The sequence below is a fragment of the Poecilia formosa genome, unplaced genomic scaffold (genome assembly GCF_000485575.1).
Source record: "Poecilia formosa unplaced genomic scaffold, Poecilia_formosa-5.1.2 Scaffold360, whole genome shotgun sequence".
In the NCBI taxonomy this organism is placed as follows: domain Eukaryota; kingdom Metazoa; phylum Chordata; class Actinopteri; order Cyprinodontiformes; family Poeciliidae; genus Poecilia; species Poecilia formosa.
Window position 1 is genome coordinate 544,753 of NW_006800299.1, and position 15,024 is coordinate 559,776.

The 15,024-nt window shown below is 42.9% G+C and overlaps 2 protein-coding genes across 2 annotated transcripts in view; both read left to right on the plus strand.

The window, feature by feature from the left end:
- Positions 1 to 4,148, plus strand: part of txlnba (taxilin beta a) — a 9,385-nt gene extending 5,237 nt beyond the window's left edge. The window contains exons 7-10 of the mRNA XM_007574757.2: positions 224 to 298; positions 1,672 to 1,764; positions 1,859 to 1,954; positions 2,791 to 4,148. Coding sequence (XP_007574819.1) covers positions 224 to 298; positions 1,672 to 1,764; positions 1,859 to 1,954; positions 2,791 to 3,729 — 1,203 coding nt within the window. The 3' untranslated portion in view covers positions 3,730 to 4,148. The remainder of the gene's footprint in view (positions 1 to 223; positions 299 to 1,671; positions 1,765 to 1,858; positions 1,955 to 2,790) is intronic.
- A 4,840-nt stretch (positions 4,149 to 8,988) lies between these two features.
- senp6a (SUMO specific peptidase 6a) overlaps positions 8,989 to 15,024 on the plus strand; it is a 24,901-nt gene continuing 18,865 nt past the window's right edge. Inside the window, exons 1-7 of the mRNA XM_016662122.1 lie at positions 8,989 to 9,184; positions 10,898 to 10,991; positions 12,310 to 12,373; positions 12,452 to 12,558; positions 13,397 to 13,546; positions 13,628 to 13,698; positions 14,598 to 14,779. Coding sequence (XP_016517608.1) covers positions 9,148 to 9,184; positions 10,898 to 10,991; positions 12,310 to 12,373; positions 12,452 to 12,558; positions 13,397 to 13,546; positions 13,628 to 13,698; positions 14,598 to 14,779 — 705 coding nt within the window. The 5' untranslated portion in view covers positions 8,989 to 9,147. The remainder of the gene's footprint in view (positions 9,185 to 10,897; positions 10,992 to 12,309; positions 12,374 to 12,451; positions 12,559 to 13,396; positions 13,547 to 13,627; positions 13,699 to 14,597; positions 14,780 to 15,024) is intronic.

The window sequence follows — 15,024 nt, forward strand, 5'->3', positions numbered from 1 at the left end:
TTGCTGTTAATTTTTATCTATGTAATTTTACATTTGGTAGATTTCTATGAAACATGATTTCTGCAGGATCCAGATTCGAGTTATTACAATGAATCAAAGTCCATTCATGCTATCTGTCATGTTGCATGTATTCATGGTGACTGCAATGATTATATGGTCTAATGTGTTTCCATATGTGCAGCAGACCCTGTGACTGAGTGACTGTGTGTCTCTGTTGCCGTAGTTGCTTAGAGAAGCTATTGACAAAACAAAGAAATGCTTCGCTATGAAGGAGCAGGAGCTGGCCATGAAGAAGAAGGTAAAGACCGTCTGTAACCGCGTCTGTTTCTGTTCCCTCTGACCAGTTACTGGTTCAGGCCGCTGAGTGGAAACTGCAGGCTAAGACTCTCAGAGAGCAGGCGACTGTCATGCAGGCACAGGTGAATATTCACGGCCAGAACACCTGGACAGGTAGAACGCTGCAGATCCATGAGGCGCTGCAGGTTCTCATCACCTGAGGGAGATTCTCTGCCCTCCAGACGGTTCTGATCCAACAACAGAGGCTAAAATATCATCTTTCATCACAACAATAAAGGCATATTCATCTGAGAATAAAAGTGCTGCGTTACCAGAATAAAGTCACAACAAAACAAGAATAATAGGGTCATAATTTTTTGAGAATAAAGTCGAATTAAATGGAAATAATATAAGAAAGTTGTAATTATGTGAGAATAAAGTTGTAATTTACCAGAATAAATTTGTAATAATATGAGAATAGTTGTACAACTAAATGAAGATAATCCAAGAAGGTGGAATTATGTGAGAATAAAGTCAGAATAAAGTTGTGCAACAATAAAGTCATTTTGAGAATAAAGTTATAAAATATGAGATTATTGGTATCAATAAGTATTCATAATATTGTAATAAAATTGTCCAACAATAGTTGTAATATTACCAGAAAAAGGGCATATTCATTTCAGAATAAAGACGCAAGAATACAAGAATAAATTCATAACAATATGAGAATAAATTTGAAAAATATGAGAATAAACTCTGAATAAAGTTATATGACATTGAAGTGGAAATAAAACGAGAATAAAGTTGCAATAATTCAAGAATTAAGTTGTAATATTACCAGAACAAGATAGAAATATTACGAGAGTATATTATATTACCAGAATAAAATCATGTTAGTTTGGTGATGAAGCTGTAAAGATGCTGGTTGCTCTTCTTCACGTTTTCTGTCACGCTGAACCCCAGCAGAGCAGCAAACTTATGGAAACGGACAAAATGTGGAAAATGTTTGGTTCCGAGTTCAGCTGCCGAGTCCACATCGGTGCCGTTTAAAACAGGTATATTATCGCCTGCAGCGCCCCCTGCTGGCCAGGACTCCAAACCTTCACACTAACATCCAGGACGGTCTGAAAACGTGCTGAAGGAAATGCTGCCCCCTTGTGGCGGTTCCCCTCATCTGCAGACAAAACCAAAGAAGGAGACAGCAGAACTTCAACGCCTTCAGAACCAGAACCACATTTTAATCAAACATGCATGACAATAAAAGCAGGAATGAGCAGCTCTCTGTGTGATGACAGAACAACCTGGAAGTCCATCTTCAGCCTCAGGAATCTCTTGTGAACTCCTTAAAATCTTCTTGTCTTCCATGTTTACGTCTTCCTCCTCGTTCGTTCACAGCTGGCGCTCTACGCTCAGAAGTTTGACGAGTTTCAGGCAACGCTGGCCAAGAGCAACGAGATCTACGTCCGCTTCAAACAGGAGATGGACAACGTGAGCGGCTTCCAGATCCATTCAAATCTGCTCACATTCCTATCGTTATTAGAGTCATAATAACTGCAATAAAGCTGAATATTTCTGTTTTTAGATGACTGAGAAGATGAAGAAGGTGGAGAAGGAGGCAAACCTTTGGAAGACCAGGTTTGAGAACTGCAACAAGACGCTGATCGACATGATTGAGGAGGTAAGCTGATTGGACTGGAAGTAAATCAGAACCAAAATGCTGAGAAGTCGATGTGATGTTCTGTAGATACTTTGGATCAGCTTCTGAATTCCCTCCAGGAAACGAAGGAAATCATCACCCAGGACTCAGTCTCTCTGGTTTAAATAACACCAGATTTTATTCAGCATATCTGCACAGGTTTCATACTCACACAAATGTCCCACTGAGGGTCTGAGCCCCATGTTGGACACCAATCTTCAGTAGGCGTTGATCAGTGGCAAAAAAATAAAAATAAAACCATCTGCTCCAAATCAGGCCAGCAGGGCAGATTTTATTTAGTGGAACTGCATATAGAGATCCACAATCACAAAACTCTCCTATGGTTACCAAAACCTTCTTGTAGAGTGAGTGAGTTTGAGTCCGCTTTCTGACCTGAGTACGTCTTTTGACTCATCAAGCAACTTCCTTCTTCACCAATGGAAACAGAAATTAAGAGCCGTCAGATGTTAGCGGTTGGAGAATTTTTTTCTTTCTCTTATGCTAAAAACCATGAGGCATTTCTCCCGCTAGCACTAGACACACATGTACACATTCACACCTCCCCAACCGAACCAGACGTTCGAGGCAGACGGACCGGAGTTGGGTTAAAGCGGACCAAACAGGGCTGGTGTGAATGCAGCATAGAAGGTCCTCATTGTGGACCACTTGGCTAATTAAATCATCTCCACTCATCTCAGAGGCTGGAACCCAACCCAGATATTAGAGCTGGAAGTTTCTGTGATCAGACTGAGCACCGTCAGCAGCATTGGTTAGCATTGGTTAGCGTAACTCTCTCCATTTTGTTTCTTCTTCTGCAGAGAACAGAGAAAGGCAGAGAGTACGACCTGTTCGTCCTGAAGATCCAGAAGCTGGAGAAGCTCTGCCGTGCTTTGCAGGAGGAGAGGAAAGGACTCTACGACAAGATCCGAGAGGTCCGCCAGTCCAGCGCCAGCCTCCCGTCCAAGCTAGCCAACTTCACAGAGAACGCTGGAGTTCCTGAAGACGCTGCCATGCTGGACCTGGAGGGGCTTCAGGAGCTCCAGGAGGACGACCCGGTTCTGACGGAGAACATCGCCCGGCTGCGGCAGGAGCAGGCCAAGCTGCAGGAGTTCGCTGCCGCCCTGCTGGCCGCGTCGGGCGATAACGAGGAGCAGGACGAGAAAAAGGAGCTGAGCGCCGAAGATGATGTCATCGTCTCTGCCATCACTCAGTTCCAAACCAGAACCGACATCAAGGAAGGTCCGGCTTCAGCGCCTGGTCAGGCAGAAGGCGGAGAAGAGAAGGCTGAAGATCCACCTGTGGTTCTGCTGAAGGCTCCAGAACCGCAGGTAACCGGGCCAGAACCATCCGACCCGGTTATGCCTCCGGAGGTGGAGCAGAGTCCGACACAAATCAGAGAGAATGTCCAACAGTCAGCAACCTCAGAACCAGGCAGGGTGGATCCAGAACCAGGCAGAGCGGATCCAGAACCAGGCAGGGCGGATCCAGAACCAGGCAGGGCGGATCCAGAACCAGGCAGGGCGGATCCAGAACCAGGCAGGGCGGATCCAGAACCAGAAGCTTTAGAGACAGAATGTCTGAAGGAGACCAGTTTGGTGAAACCAGTCCTCCCAGTGGAAGAGGTTCTGGTCCAGCAGTTGACCAGTGGGCCAGAACCAGGAGAGTCCAGTAAACCGTCTGATGGGTCAACCAAAGCAGCCGGCGGGAAGCAAATCCCCAAGAAGAAGAAGAAAAGAAACAGCAAGAGCAGCAGCTGAACCTCGAGCCGTGTGTGTGTGTGTCTGTGTGTGTTTGTTTGTAATACCTTGTGGGGACCATTTCCCTGACACTACGTTGTGGGGACCCATTGCTTCTTGTGGGACCGAAGCCTGGTCTCCACAAGGGGAAACTCTGTTTTTGGGTCAGATATAGGGCTACAGTGTGAATTGAGTTTTGGTTAGAGTTAGGATAAGGTTTAGGCCATAGAAATGAATGGAAGTCAATGTAAAGTCCCCACAAAGATAGCAATGCAAATGCGTGTGTGTGTTTGTAAAGGTCAGCTGTCTGAATGAAGATGTAGCTTGACCAGCTGGAAGAGATGCCTCACTAACTACTACATTTACTGCATGTTTAGTGAATCTAAAGCCAGAATTGGTATCCATGGCAACTGCAATCAATAAAGTGATTGTTTTTTTTTAACAAATTTGATGTTTTCTGTCTTTTCTGTCTGAACATCATGACCTTTGACGTGAGTTTGCTCAAAACACAACCCTCACAGAGAATCAAATTAAGATCTGAAGTTAAATATTTATTTTGTTAGCTAAATACTTATGTGATTCATATCTGGACCTCATTCACAGTGACAGCATGAAAGCCAGAGAGAGATGGTGTGAGCCCCCTGCCCAGAGTGGGAAACTGGGAGAAAGATGGAGAACTGGGAGTTTCCCTTTTCCCTATGACATCAGGTGTATTAATTGTCTATACATTTAAGTTTTTATTATATATTCTTACTTCATAGTTATATAAAATATTCCATAGATTTTTTTTTGTTTTCTTTTTAGTCATTTTAAATTCATTATTGTTGTTATTATTATTATTATTATTATTATTATTATTATTGGATTTATCTTAAATATTTTTTATTGCTTTATTTATATATATATTTTTCAAACCCATAAATAAGTGGAATAATTGGCTGGCTTTGAAACACGGATGAGTTTTTCAGAAAAGAAAGAAGCAGAAAGTGCTTTAGAGAAATCAATAAAAGTGTAAAATCCAACCATTGGACTAAAACTCCCTCAGGTTGTATTTTATCCTGAAGAGATTTATTTTTATAATTTAGAGAGCAGTGAGTCTGTGGTTTTGGATTAAGAGGGAAAACCCGGATTACCCGGAAAAAACCCAGAAAGAAAAGAGTAGAAACAATCAGCAGGGATTGAAACCAGGAGGTTTAGTTCCAACACCGAGCCGCTCAGTTTTTATGGAAGCAGGAAACTGTTTCGTTTCAAAGACATTTAAAAATGGATTCCTCGAACAACAGCATCTTAAAAAGCTGTTTGTTATCCTCTGGTCCCTAGAGGGGGCACCATCTTGCTACCACAACAGGTCCTCATAGCGAGAAGTGCGGAGCCGGTGGAACCACCTGGAGATGTTCTCCAGGTCCCGGTCGAAGGCTCCAAACATCCGGGCCAGAGTGTTCTCGGGTTTCCTTGTGATGTTCATTCTGGTTTCAAGGTAATCCAGAAGCAAGACGTCGAAACTGTTTCTTGCAAGCAGAGCGACTTTAAGAAGTTTCTGGATTGACCCGAAAGCCTCGTGGATTTCCTTGGAAATGGCCGCAGCGATGCGCTTCAGGTTTTCTGGCTGCAGCTCGAGTTGGGAAGCAGTCATCTGGTTCTGTTGGACCATCAACCCGCACAGACGGCTCACCATCATTTTCCGAACATCTGACGGGAAGAACTCGTAAAGCTCCTCGGGGATGTTGATCATATTTCTCAGGAGCAGACAGCAGAAGATGACGCCGCTGTCTACTGTCGGCCTGGATCCCGGAGACGGGGAATCGGACTCGTGGTCTGGGCTGGCATCGTGTCTGTGGCAGTCCGGGATTCTTACTCCAAGCTGCTCTGCCAGAGCTTCAATGAGCGCCTCGTCAAACTCCTCATCTCTCCTCATCGCCGCCTTCACCATGTTTTCAGACGAGCCGAACCGCTGGTGCAGAGTTTCAGAAACGGTTGTCACGATGTCCGATAAGTTGTCTTTGGTGATGATGACCAGAACTCCGTCTGGGTCCCCAGTGGAAATCATCAGCTTCTTCAGACGCTTCTTCATCTTCGCCATGCAGCTCTCTGAGAGGATGCGTTTGGCGTTCATGTCGCAGTTTCTAAGAGTCCTGATAATCATAACACACACCATGGTGTTAATCTTGTCTTTTGTCCCAGGAGGACCGTAGACCAGGTTCTGTCTCAGTACATTCACCATCTCTACATCATCGAAAGACATTTTGGATTTGATTTATTTCTCTTCTTGGAACAAACAACCAACAACAAGTGGCTCCTGGACTGAAATGATCCAAACTGACCAACAGAGGGGACTGTTCAAGTCATGAGATCATAGGCGAATTGTGACGTCACAGCCGCAGGCAGCGCTTTGATGTAACAATGTGTTTGCAGAGGCGCAGTTGTGACCTTATTAGTTCTGTAAGGCCACCGGATATGACGGCGTAAGTTGTGGCTATATTGAGAGCTGACTGTAATGAAGAGGTGGTAGAAATATTAAAAACATTTTCACCTTCCTTAAAGCTCTCTGAATCATATGGAGTTTACTGAAAGACTAGTTTATTTATTTAAAGGGGCAGGCATTCAGTGCGATGGTCCGTCAAACAATGTTCAGACAAATACAAAAAATACATTAAATTTTCTCCGTTAATTATTGACTTTTATAATGTCTGGTTGAATTGGAGTTTTTAAATGAACATTTTAAAATACAAAATGTGCTTAAGAAAACTGCACAGCAAATTCAAAAGTGTCAGATTTCCAGTGTTGGTGTTGTATGTTAAAATACAGTGTTAATTCAACACTTGTCTAGACTAATTCAACAATATGAGTGTTAGTTGAATTGGAGTTAAATAAAACCAATTCATCAACACCAGACAGCTCCTCCCACAATTGTAACGTAGCTGTGACGTCACATGTTTGCCTGAGGAGCGGAGGCAGCAGTATGACGTCTTGTCTGGAGCTTTTTATAACAAGGTAAGTTCCATCTTTAAATTATTATGTTTTTGACTTTTTTATGGAGGCATTAATTTTCCGTTTGCGCAAGAGTATCGATTCATATACATAGTTCGCTTAACGTTCGTTTATTTGTTTGGGTATCACGATATATACGACTGTTTATTATTTTTGTTAGGAGCTAAAGCTAGCCAAGCAGGTAGCATGAGGTGTCGGGTGGTTAACCGAACATTAAAACTGTCAGAAAAATCTGAAGGCCATTTGAGTTAACATTATTTAGCTGCGGAGTTGTTTTCTTGTTGGACCGTTGGCTTGATCAATGCCACAGGTGTCAAACTCCAGTCCTGGAGGGCCACTGTCCTGCAACATTTAGATGTGCCTCTGCTGCACCACCTGAATAGAATAATTAGGTGATTAGCAGGACTCTGGAGAACATAGCTACACAATGAGGAGGCAATTAAGCCATTTGACTCCAATGTTTTGTACCTGTAGAACATCTACAAACTGCCGACACATGACAGACTAACTGTCTTTATTAGACAGACTGTCTTTAATGTTGTCATGTTGGTGACTGAAGCCTGTTATGATGACTTCATCATATTTCTTCAGACAGGTTGGCACGACTTTTAATGAGGTCCAAAGATGTTTCTGTAAGTTGACTAATTTCTATAATACCTAATGATTATGTGATACTTAGTGTGTGAGTTCTGTTCATGGTAATTATTTCTGACTTTTTTATGCTTAATCTTGTAGGTGGTGAAATGCTCTACAGGCTAAAGGGGGCAGAGTAATTTGAATGAATATGATGGTGACACACAGAGGTGGGTCTGATTAGTTTTGTTCACACTTCTTTTTAAAATATGTATTTATTATCCTAATGTTTCTGCTATGTTTCCTGTTTTTCCTCCAGGCTGCAAAAAACAGGCATTCTTCTGTTGGTTCATGTTCTTCTTCCTACGTCCAAAGGCCACAAGAAAAATGCCAAAACGGCTCATGTCAAACTGTGGACCATGTTGTCAGATATGTGCAGGGATGTGTTACTTTAATGATCCTAGGTCTTTGTAGAAGGACTTTCTTATTGGCTTTATTTGCTATTTGAATGTAGCTGTGCTCAATATAGTTAATTTATTTGTTTTCTTAGCATTTTCCCAAATATGGGAGCCAGTGTTGAAGCCTTCCTCATTGGTGTGGAACCAAGACAGCCCTTCCTCCTTCATGTTGGCAAAAACAAGAGCAGCACCAAAGACACTTCACCATCAGTGATCACAAGACCATCCATGGCCGCTTTCAGTGAACTTTCAAAGCTTCACCTTCAGTGCAAAGTACCATGAATGTATGACCTTTGTTGTATATTGCTGTCAGTGCTGTTTGATGTTTTGAAATAAAAGTAGACTATGTACTGCAACTTGTGTTGATGTTTTTGTAGATTCAAGTGGCATCTAATGTCTTTTAAAATAAATTTGGGGATTATTGACTACCAGTGGTATTTTGTGGGAAAAAAAGGTTTAATTGGCTCTTGTGGCCTTTATTTGATAGTGAGTTGACAGAAAAGTGGGTAATGAGAGAAGGGGGGAAAACATGCAGCAAAGGCCGGGAAGCGAAAAGCCGTGTTGAGTTGTGCCTTCATATGTGGGTTGTGTTTAACCCCTGCACCACCAGAGCTCACCCAACCAATAGTATTTTAAAACTCAGATTTCTATGTTCTATATTTAATACTATTGTATTAAATGAACACATTCATAGTGTTAACTTTTGACACTATACACTAGTGTTGGGTAAATCAACACTGATGTGTGAAAAATCAAAAACACAGAGTGGAGACAAATCTCTCACAAATGACACTTTCTAAAGTGTAACTTTCACAATCAAGAGTGGACCAATATAGGCACTTTCAAAGTGTTAATTCAATTCTCTAGGAGTTGACTTAACACTTCCAAATTTGCTGTGTGTGATGGAAATGGCAAATTTAGAAAAAAAACAACTTCCTACATTTTTCAAAAAGGTTTTTTACACTTAAGGTGTTCATTGGATTTTTTTGGGGAAAGCATCTTAATATCTGGGGGGCTAAAAGCACATTAAAGAGTAATTGAGGGCCTGATGTAGAACGACGTCATGAATTTATGTAGTTATGAAACTATGTTATTTTCATCAAACTGTAAGATATTCCTGATGATTTAACCTCATTAGGTAAAATAACTGAGTAAAGAAGACACAGACCATGTTAATGGATCAGAACCGGAGAGTTTGAGGTGTTCAGAAACGGTTTATGGTTACATTGGGGGTTAAACCTGCAGCATGTTCTGGTTTCATTCAGCTTCTACTGGCTTGGAATGTTAGAGCTTTTATTGTGAAGCCCTGACATTCAACTTCCGGCATGGTGTGTATTTGTGGAGCCGAGAAGCTTTAAACGACCGAGCTGCTGTTTCCAGCCATTAATGAGCATCATCGGAACATGAAGCGGGTCAGGGCATGAACATGGCCCACAACAGAAGCTTCTTCCTCCAAGGTAAGCGGTGACACTCCGCACCGGACACCGGACCGGACCACTGCTGCTACTTCACCCGCACTCAGCCACTGGGACTCCGGCTGGCTCCACGCTGCTTCTCCCCATCATCCTCTGCCCGGACGGGGGGAAGGGAGGGCCGAATGTTCGGGTCTGGACCGGCTGGGGGACCGGCTATGGTTAGGGTTCGGTTGTTTGTGACCGGAATCGGCTCTGTTCTGGGGGCTGCAGCTATCCCCGTTAGCGCTGCTGTTAGCTGGATGTAGCCGCAGCATAGCCGGGCCTTCCTGTGGCTGGGAGGGGAGGCTGTAGCCCCAGAGCTGACTGGCTCACCGCAGATGGAGGCGCAAACAAGTAAACAATAAACAAACAAACAGATAAACAGCCTCTGATTGGCCAGAGTTCACTAACAGAATGCTAACTGGTGCTAACGGACATGCTAACAGGCTAGCTGTAGATCTGAGAGGAAAACATGTAAACAGAAGCAGGATTGGTGTGAATTCAGAGGAAATATAACCTGCACAGGATAATAAATCCAAACACATGAGATATTATGATTTTTCACTGTTACTGTTATTGTAGTTACTATTTACTAAAATCAGATAAAAACTCCTAAAATGAGATAAAATGTAAATGGAAACGGGATTCCTTCAAATTAAATAGTGTACAAAATAGATAAAAATATTAAAGTTCACACAAACGAGAATATATATATATATATATATATATATATATATATATATATATATATATGTGTGTATGGGACAAATATCTTTAATCAGTTATTACTAACTTGTAACCAGCTCCTCTTCCTTGCTGAAAAGTTGTTTTTAGATTAGTTTAGTCCAAGTGTGCTGAGATATTTGCACTAAAAACCAGATAAAATACTATTTGCAGTAGAATTTGATATGGGGGGGATCCTGATTATTTTTATGTCAACAGTGCAGATGTTTAGATGGCAACCAGCTAGTTGGTTTGTTTTTATCATAAGTATGTTTTAGATTCAGGTATTTCTCTTTGAATCGAGCATTAGGAGTTCAACTGGTTTTCCTCCATCATCTGGTCTACGTTGGGGCCGGTTGTCTGTGGAGCAGTGTTCTGGTTCTGGATGTGTGGACCTCATCCAGAACCAGTTTACCTGCAGCCAGGTTGGTTCTGCAGATTACCTCCTGCTTGTGACCCAGGCCCAGCAGAGGGGTCCAATCAGCTGCTTCAGAAACAGGAAGTGTGTGTGTTGCGGTGCAGCTGGTGTTTCAGGTTAACAGTTCCTCAGCCGGAAAGAAGCAACAAGAGGAGAAAATAAAAACTAAAAATAACAGAAAACTAATTAAGAAAATGCTGCAATAAAACAATAGAAATGATGTAAAAATAACCAAATAACTGTAATCCACGTGTTCCCAGAATTCCTCAGTCGTGTCCATCTGGTTCCATGTAGGACTGGAACGATTAATTAATTATTAGAATAACCAATTAATCGTCATAATAATAGATCAGTTAATCGGTTAGTAAAATGATCGTTGCAGCGTGTGGAGCGGCTCTCGGTCTGATCCGTCTGGTTTCGGTAGTCGGTTCTTCAGGGACCAGATTCGGTCCGACTGTGCAGCTGGAACTGGTCCGGTCCGGTCCGGCTCATATGATGCATGTGTTCTGACCCGGTTCTGGTTTGTGTTCTGCTGCTGTTCCTGTTCTGACCCGGTTCTGGTTTTACTGTCTAAGCCCTGAATAGATCTGAGAGCAGGAGAGATGGAGGCTTCAAGCACAGCTGGAGCTTCTCGCTTCCTGGTGACGCCGAGGCGGAAACCCGACACCAGTAAGCAGCTCTGCTCTCACTTTTTTATCCCGATCGCTCCGCCAAGGGCTGTCCCGGTGCTGCTGCTCTCATTCTCATCACCATCCTTCATTAGCCTCTGTTAGCTTCCATTAGCTTCTGTTAGCTTCCATTAGCTTCTGTTAGCTTCCATTAGCCTCCGTTAGCTTCCATTAGCCTCCGTTAGCGTCCATTAGCCTCCGTTAGCGTCCATTAGCCTCCGTTAGCGTCCATTAGCCTCCGTTAACTTCCAGTAGCCTCTGTTAGCCTACAGTGCCCAGCTAGGCCCATAATTATTCATGCTTCTGTCAGATTTTGATCAGAAATTTTTGTTTACGTAAGAAATCTGGAAAAAAAAATGTTTATTACACATTTAATAAATATATGTTACTAAATGATTCTGTAATCATTATAAATGTTTGTTGGCAGCTTTCTGGACGCTCTCTCTGACTAAGTGTAGGGCTGAATCGATTAATTGGGATTAATTGATTACCGTAAGAATCATCAACTAATTTAGTAATTAATCGGTAAATGGAGCATCAAAGCTCCAACAGGCTGGTCAGTGGTGAATTAGAATATGTGATAAAAATGTTTTTAAAACTCAAAATAGATAAATAAAACCTACATAGAAACGCTACAAAGCAAAAAAATATATACCAAGAGAAAAATGTGCAAACTCATTTCACTAAACTGAAGTCCTCCTGACCACTAGGGGGAGTCTGGAATTGTTCTGTAATATTAAATAACTACATGCTAAAAAAGCAAGTGGGATGCACTTTTTCTTTCTTTCACCCAACTTTCTTCTGAACTTCCCGTTTTTTTTTACTGAGCGCTTGGTCCCAGATAATCTGCTGGTCGACTCCCCCTAGTGGTCTGGAGGACTAACATCAGTTTGCAGCTCTTTATACTTGTTTTGTTTTGTGACTTGCGACATTTTTTGTTTTGCAGTATTTTTCTGTTGCGTTAGTTTTTGTGTGTTTTGGAGTTTGCATTGTTAATAAGTTTGATTTTTGTTTGAACCTGTGGGCCACCGTACTGCAGCAGAAACTGTAACATCACAAAATAAAGTTATCACAGAACTTTTTAATTAAATCTGAGAAACAATAATTAAGACAATCAGGGATGAAAAACATTAAAGGTCAGAAGTTTACATACACCTGGTGGAAGTGAAATCAGACCAGAATTTTGTGGGTTTCGTTTACCTTCAGGTTTGACATGAATCATGATGACTGAACCATCCAGACCTTTCTCCTCAAAACGCCACACTGTAGACAGGTCAAAGGTCATCGTGGCTCACGGTTCTGGACTCTCTTCTCTGCAGGGCGAGCGTGGTGAGCAAGGAGGAGATGGAGCGGCAGCAGGTGATCCCTCCGGAGGAGAAGAAGGTAATTCCTCCTGGTTCCTACCCGGTTCTGACCCGGTTCTGATGGTTCTGGTTCTGATTCTGCTTTGTTCTGCCCCAGTCTCCTTCGTTAAAGCACTACAGTTCTCCCGACCAGCTGAGGACGTACGGAAACCGAGCCAGCAGCCACATGCGGTCCCTGACCCGGCTGACTCCCCGGAGGTTCAGGTACGGCCCAGTTCTGCTTCTTCAACCGTACTGGTCCAACTGGTTGCACTGGTTTGTTGTTCCAGGACAGATCATCAATAATAGTCAATAAATAAACTATTATGAATATTGTTTTAACTCGTCAAATTATCAAAGTATCTTCAAAGAGTCGATGTAGATACTGATGCTGTGGGCAGGAAAGATCTCCAGTAGCAGTCAGTGTTGCATCAAACCTGAAGAGGTCTCTGACTGAAGAAGAAGAAATCTGAAAGTCTTATGACCATTCTGACATGCTAACAGCTTTAGCAAGAATGTCTTAAATTAATTAAAAAAAATGTAAGTTGGCCTGAAATATGAGAGTCACAGGTTTGACATCTAAACCATCTCATCTTCTTCTTGCAGGTTTTTGTTTTTTGTGAGATTTTTCTCTCGGGCAAAAGTTTGAGTTGCACTCAGACATCTTGAAGCCAGTTGGGCTAACGCTAACTAGCTGCTAATATACCCGTGCTAACTTGCTAGCTTTTGACAATGTCCTGTAGTACAGGACCATTAGCCATGATAGTCAAGGCAGTTTCATTTATAAAGCAGCTTTGAGCCAGAGACAACTTGGTGTTTATAGCAAGTTATAAACATGTAATAAGAAAAAACATTAAACAGTTTTTAATTAAACAAAAAATACCGAGAAGGCGGTCCAAACAGCAGTGGGCCTTCATTATTATCTGCAGATGCTGGTTCTGGTTGGTTTCTGATTTGTCCAGCAGGTCCAGGTCCCGGTTCTGGTCCAGGTCCCGGTTCTGGTCCAGGTCCAGGTCCAGGTCCCGGTCCCGGTCCCGGTTCTGATCCACTCTCTGCCCCATAGTGACGTGGCGCTGCCGGTACCAACGCAGTCCTCCACCAGAACCGACCTGAACCTGATCTTCACCTCGGCGCTTCCTCCAGGGATCGTCCTGCAGGGCCGCCACTTCCAGCACGCCCAGGTGCCGTCGGCCGCCAGGAAGCCGGGTCAAAGGTCAGCCGTCCTCACGCGCACGCTTCTGCCTCCTCATGAGGACGTGGCTAGAGACGATCTATTGACCCTCCTGTCCCGCAGAAACAACTTCTCGTCCACACAGCCGGCCGTGGAAGTGGACAGCATCGTCCTCACCTGTCCGGAGTCTCCAGGTAGAGTTCTGCTCCGCTGCTTCACGTTACCATGGAAACAAGCATCAAGTAGAGAGTCAACATTAGCTGGGAGAACTAGCTAACGCTAGTTTCTGATCTATCTTCATCAGAAACAAACCTGCAGTGTTGTTTTGATTCTTTCATGTTAGAGAAATCCTTTGATCTCCATGGTGACCGTTCGGTCTGGGCGGACCTAGCCCCGCCTTCAGGGCGCAGCCCCCCCCTCCACTCAGCTCCTTCAGACTAGCCAGCAGCAATTAGCAAACTGCTCATTGCAGGAGCTACTGCAAGTAAAAACATTAAAGGGTTAATAGAGGAGCCATGTTGGGACGACTTCCTGGAGGCGGAGCTTCAAAGTTCTTAAAGAGACAGAGGCCCAATTTCAAGGTGTTGTTACAAAGTTAAATATCTTTTAAGTCATATTTGATATAAATAACATTTTTAAAACAACTGAAGGTAGCATAGTTACTGATTATGGTAGGGAATGTCACTTTGTGCCTGGAAAACGCATAATTACTGACTTTTACTTTGACTATACCATAGCGTTACCCGGCCCAGCAGCACCAGTTGATTTCACAGATTAAAATCTGCCACTCCGTGTGGATTAATCCTCAAATGTCTTTTTTATTATTATTATTTTGTTTTAATAATATTTATTTTATATTTACAGCCTTATCAATTCTAACTTATTAATGGTTAATCAGGTCAGTGGGCGGGGCCAACTCTGCTCTAGTTGATAGTGATTGGCCAGAGGTTGACCAATCAGACGTCAGATCCGTTTCATCCAATCATGTTCTACCAGAAATACAAAAATGATTATTTTCACAGTTAAAGCTCCAACATTCTGGTAGTTTCTGCATTTAATTATTTCATGTCTGCATGGATGTTTCTGACAGCAGTAGGTGTTTCTGTAACGACCGGAGCTGCTGTCAGAATGAGTCCTGGTCGTCATGGCGACGGGTCAGCTGAGCTGCCTGTTCTAACTGTTGCAGAAGAAACGTTGAGCATCAAGCGGCGCGTCCAGCAGAGGAGGAAACCGCTGGAGGACGTCGGCTTCTCTCCACAGCTCCAGGCCCCCGAGGTGAGGGAGGCCGCACCGCGTTTCCCACAATTCATAGCTGAGTCACTCCAGGAAACACACACACACTCCAGTTCCGACTCCTGATGGTTTCGGTTTAAATCGTTTTTGTCTTTTGATCCTTAAACATGAAACGTGGAGTAATGTTTCCTCTGGTCTGTGATCAATCTAAGAAAATATTTATTTTATTGTTTTGTTTTAAAAAATGAAAGTTAAACATAAATGTAAAAATCATTTATTTCATAGTT